Source organism: Panthera onca, chromosome B2, assembly GCF_046562875.1.
Source record: "Panthera onca isolate mPanOnc1 chromosome B2, mPanOnc1 haplotype 2, whole genome shotgun sequence".
Lineage (NCBI taxonomy): Eukaryota > Metazoa > Chordata > Mammalia > Carnivora > Felidae > Panthera > Panthera onca.
Window position 1 is genome coordinate 89329010 of NC_138343.1, and position 5629 is coordinate 89334638.

The 5629-nt window shown below is 38.7% G+C and overlaps 1 protein-coding gene across 1 annotated transcript; it reads right to left on the minus strand.

Annotated features, from left to right (window-relative positions):
* Window positions 1-2722: 2722 nt before the first annotated feature.
* On the minus strand, window positions 2723-3207 carry LOC132666465 (ATP synthase F(0) complex subunit f, mitochondrial-like). The gene is made up of 2 exons (XM_078446440.1): window positions 3044-3207; window positions 2723-2828 (listed from the first exon to the last, which is right to left on the minus strand). Exons 1-2 carry the CDS (start codon window positions 3205-3207, stop codon window positions 2723-2725), a joined length of 270 nt encoding a protein of 89 aa, XP_078302566.1.
* Window positions 3208-5629: the final 2422 nt, after the last annotated feature.

A 5629-nucleotide genomic window follows, 5' to 3' on the forward strand; every position in this document is an offset into this window, starting at 1 on the left:
CACTGTTGTTCTTTGTTTTGTCTTGTAGATACCAGTTGTCCTTCAGGCCTGGAGGCCCCCTTTTTATCCTGACCTAGTTATTGTTTTTTCTGTGTGCAGGGAGAATCAACTGAGGTATTAGATGCCCATTTCTCTTTTCATAAGTGTTACCTGAGGTCTAGATCTCCCTCCTCTAAGAATCAGACATGGTTTTTCACTGGCCTGTTCAGTGGCTGTGTCGATTTCCATGAATATGAGTTTTGAGTTAGGTCTATAGTCTTTTTCTTGACTCTGGTGACTCAATCATCTGTACATGGAACCTGACTTGAATTGTGCTTTACACACTTAATTTGGTGGAGGTGAGGTGGTCTGAATGACTTTTGTCATTTACTAGAGAAGTGGGACTTGTTGAGCCTATATTGTCCAAGATTACATGGGATGTTAATAGATGTTATTTGAAAAGATGTTTCCATGGTCAAATGCTTTTGGGAAACACTGAATTAAACATAGTTAAATAGAGTGTTTAACTGAAATATGACTTTCTATGTGGAATGCTTGAATGAATGGCAGCATTTTCCAGTTTTTTTGACCATGGAACCATTTCTTTTGGGGACATCTCTTAATAGCTCAGGGAATACTAATGATCCTTGTAAAACCCATTTTAGTTTGGTCTGTTTCTTTAAAGAATAATTATAAATTTTGTGTAATAGCATTATGTGGTCATTAGGCTTTATAGGCAGAGAGTAAAGCTAGTTCTGTGTAAATGCAATGGCAATTAAGAATAAATCACAGTTAAGCTTGTTCTATGAAAATAATTTCCATGTTAAGCAAAATACATATTTATACTTTAATAATCTATACATAAGCTAGAGAGAATAAGAATTTATTTTATGGCAGAAATGTGACCAAAAAAATCTCTAAGCTAGCTTAATGCCTTGAAAAAGATCAGAGGTTCTTTCTTTTTTGATCTTTTTTGTTCTCTGATATAGAAATGAAAGTCTCAGATACTAAATATTTCTCTCTTAGAAGGTCCTAAAATGGGGCTCCTGGCTGGTTTGGTTGGTAGAGCATGTGACTTTTGATCTTGGGGTGGTGAGTTCCAGCCCAATGCTGGGAGCAGAATTTACTTAAATTAAAAAAAAAAAAAAAAAAATGAAGGTCCTAGTCTACAAATCCAGAGATGTTATTCCTCTTAAAATACATACATGTGGCAAATGTGAATATCTTTCAAGGTACACAAAAATTAGAACTGCCAAACTTGGCAAATAAGAATACAGACACCTAGTTAAGCTTCAGATAAACAACAAATAATCTTTAGTATAAGTATGTTCTCTGCAATATTCTATCAGGAAACACCAATATAAATCTACTTAAGAGGCCATTTATCCAGTGAGTTTTGTGGCAGAGAAGGAAAAACAAAACCCTCACATCTGGGTTTCCTCAAATCTATCACTCGTTCCCCCAAACAGGGATGGAGCTAAAACAGGAGTAAATCTATTCAGAAGCTTGTACTTAAAAAAAATTTTTTTTTAATTTAATGTTTATTTATTTTTGAGAAAGAGAGTGTGAGTGGGGAGGAGCAGAGAGAGGGAGATGCAGAATCTGAAGCTGTCAGCACAGAGCCCTGCATGGGCCCAGGCCTATGAACCATGCGATCATGAGCCAAAGTCTGGCACTTAACCAACTGAGCCACCCAGACACCCACAGAAGTTTGTACTTTTTTTTTTATTAAAAAAAAAAATTTTTTTTAACATTTATTTTTGAGACAGAGAGAGAGCATGAACAGGGGAAGGGCAGAGAGGGAGGGAGACAGAATCGGAAGCAGGCTCCAGGCTCTGAGCCATCAGCCCAGAGCCCGACGCGGGGCTCGAACTCACGGACCGCGAGATGGTGACCTGAGTTGAAGTCGGATGCTTAACCGACTGAGCCACCCAGGTGCCCCTAGAAGTTTGTACTTTTAAGGTCTAGAGAGGTTCAACCAGTTAATAATGTGTTTCCTTTCCCCAGTCACAGCATTATAAGCCTAAATGTCGTTCCTCAACAGCTATTGTACAGTCATTTGATACCCTGAAGTCCTCCAAAGACTGAATCTCCCAAACTCAGCCCCGCGATCCCCTCATGTAAACATGTTGGGCTGCTTGTCACCTCTTCCAAGCATCGGGGTTCCCTGGATAAAGGTCGTAAATGAATTAAGAAGCATGTGAATTAACTTGCGTGTAATAAATTGACACTCCAGGAGCGCCTGGGTGGTTCAGTTGGTTAAACATCTGACTTTGACTCAGGTCATGATCTTGTGGTATGAGCCCTGAGTCAGGCTCTGTGCTGCCAGCTCTGAGCCTGGAGCCTGCTTTGGATTCTGTGTGTCCCCCTCTCTCTCTGCTTCTCCTCCACTCACATGTGCGCACGCACGCTCTCTCTCTCTATCTCTCTCAAAAATAAATAAACATTGAAAAAAAATGAAGGTCCTAAAGCTAATCAGGAATGCTTCCTATGGAAGTGGTTTTAGTGCCCTAAATATCCATCTTTAATCTTTCCATTTACATTTATTCAGCACTTCTTTTTTAGAGATCTGCTCTATACCAGCTTTTCTAGCTTCTATTAGAGTTCTTATAGGTTTTTCTTTCCCAAGTACCAGTCTTCTTTTATTGGATGTTAATTCTGAATTAGGATATGAAAGAAATCAAAGGTACTGGGCAAAGGTCAGGCTCAAGAATGCCATATGTGCCTCCACACTGGGCGCCCTTCAGTGGTACTTGCATAGCAGCTCATGTTTGAGTTCCTTATAAGAATAGTAGTTGAATAGCCCATAAGCTGCCAGCACCATAGAAATCCCAGCAATGCCCCCCTTTCTTCACGTTGACATACTTTAAAAAATGTTTATTTACTTATTTTGAGAGAGAGAGAGAGCTCATACACACATGAGGGGGAGAGGCAGAGAGCGTGAGAGAGAATCCCAAGCAGATTCCGCACTGTAGGTGCAGAGGCCACTCTGGTTGGATCTCTTGATGGTGAGATCATGACCTGAGGTGAAATCAAGAGTCAGATGCTTAACCAACTGAGCCACCCACGCGCTCTGGCATACAGGTACTTGTAATACCGATAGTAACCTCTTTGAATTTCTCCAGTGATGGCTTTAGGGGTGAAATCCCTCATCAGCATCCAGCTTGGCAGCTCTCCTAACTTCACATCCATGAGCTTCGTCTCCTTCACTGGTAGAGATGACGCCATCTTGGAGTACTGGGTGTCCTCTATGCTGTGGCGCCCAAGGATTATATTATAGGTTTGCTATTAATCTAGATTGTTTTCTTCTTTAGAAAGGGACCTATACTTTTCTTTGTAAATCTTTACTACGTAGTTGAAAATTATAAAACATAACTAATATTTACTGTTAGTTTAAGCCAGTACTTTTCCATGGATAATGATTACTATGGACAAGCATGTGTCAGAAAAGAATATTGGGAAAATTAAATTCAGTTAAATAAAATACTTATCATCTGTTCCAAACACTGTGCTTGATGGGTGGGACACAGAGATTAACAGAGACAAGAAAAAGTAATTCCTTCTCCCCATCTTTTGAGGAAATCTGTAACCAAGTGAGAAGAACCCCCCTTCCCACTGAAGTAAAAGAGGGGAAATAAATCCCAAAGGCTGAAAAACAGTTCAAAATATATCATTTGATTGTAATATAAAATAGCTGTCTTTTGTGTCTTTATTTAACTTTTATGGCAAAAATACTGCACATAGAAGAGCTTGATGACAATGTGAGTATATTAAATGTTATATTTCAAAGATGGAAATCAGTGCCTGTGTATAATATATTCTGTGTGTTTATTTGAGGTCAGATTGTTAACAAATATGCAAAAGATTTTGCTTGGGTAAGGTAAATAGAATTTAAAAAGTAATAGCATGTTAAACTATTTTCACATTTATTGTAAAGTTTGAGACCTGGGGAAATACAAGAGAGCCCAGCATTAAGCTTTTCAAATCATGTGTCTCCCACCTCTAACAAGACATGGGAGAATGAAGAGTTTGAACTACACTCTTTTTTTCTTAATTTTATTTTTTATTTTTTAAAATTTACATCCAAATTAGTTAGCATGTAGTGAAACAATGATTTCAGGATAGATTCCTTAATGCCCCTTACCCATTTAGCCCATCCCCCCTTTCCAAACCCCTCCAGTAACCCTCAGTTTGTTCTCCGTATTTATGAGTCTCTTCTGTTTTGTCCCCCTCCCTGTTTTTATATTATTTTTGTTTCCCTTCCCTTATGTTCATCTGTTTTGTCTCGTAAAATCCTCATATGATTTTTGTGAAGTCATATGATTTTTGTCTTTCTCTGACTAATTTCTCTGACTAATTTCACTTAACATAATACCCTCCAGTTCCATCCAAGTAGTTGCAAATGGCAAGATTTCATTCTTTTTGATTGCTGAGTAATACTCCATTGTATATATATACCATATCTTCTTTATCCATTTATCCATCGATGGACATTTGGGCTCTTTCCATACTTTGGCTATTGTTGATAGTGCTGCTATAAACATTGGGGTGCATGTGTCCGTTTGAAACAGCACACCTGTATCTCGTGGATAAATGCCTAGTAGTGCAATTGCTGGGTCGTAGGGTAGTTCTATTTTTAGTTTTTTGAGGAATCTCCATAGTGTTTTGCAGAGTGGCTGCACTAGCTTGCATTCCCACCAATAATGCAAAAGAGATCCTCTTTCTCTGCATCCTTGCCAACATCTGTTGCCTGAGTTGTTAATGTTAGCGATTCTGACAGGTGTGAGGTGGTATCTCATTGTGGTTTTGATTTGTATTTTCCTGATGATGAGTGATGTGGAGCATTTTTTTGAACTACACTCTTGAAGAAGTTTCCTGAAGCTCAGGAAGTTGCTCAGTTAGTGAAAGTTTGGACTGGAATTTCAGTGAGATCTTTATATTCTACTCTGTGAGAAAATACACACTTTTTATAACATAATTTTTCATAAATTTTTTGATGAGAAATTTTTTTTAAGTATTAAACATTTTTTTTAAAGTGTTTATTTAGTTTTGAGAGCAAGAGCATGAGCCGGGGAGAGCAGAGACAGAGAGGGAGACACAGAATCTGAAGCAGGCTCCAGGCTCTGAGCTGACAGCACAGCCCCGACATGGGGCTTGAACTCATGAACCATGAGATCATGACCTGAGCCGAAGTTGGACGCCTACCTGAGCCACCCAGGTGCCCCTTGGTGAGCAATTCTAATGCCATGCATTTTGTTTGTTTGTTTCTCTTTGTTTAGAGAGTTTCTCATTGAGCCTTTGAGTTTTGTGTATAAGAGACTTTAGAACCAGCCAACATAAATTTGATTCCCAGATCCACTGCTTGCTGGCCATGGGAACTTGAGCAAGCCACTGAAGCTTCTCTGAGCCTCAGTTTCCTCATCTGTGGAACTGAGATAATAATACTGTCCCTACTTATTTCACAGGATTGTTGTAAGGATCAGTGATACAATATATATAAAAGTGTTTTATGAGCATGTTTGAAGTATTATTATTAATACAGAGTTTCTCTAATTTCTGTCCTAAATATCTCTTTCCTCTGTCCAGCCACTACTTTAGTCAAACTGTCTTTATTTCTACTCTGGATTGACTATTAAACTAACCTCTCAGC

Bases quoted from the DNA above. Each gene is read 5' to 3' on its own strand.
- LOC132666465 (XM_078446440.1), bottom strand. From the start codon at position 3,207: ATGGCGTCATCTCTACCAGTGAAGGAGACGAAGCTCATGGATGTGAAG. The intron at 2,829-3,043 runs GTGGCTCAGTTG...GTCAACGTGAAG, and splicing joins CTGTATGCCAGAGCGCGTGG to AAAGGGGGGCATTGCTGGGA.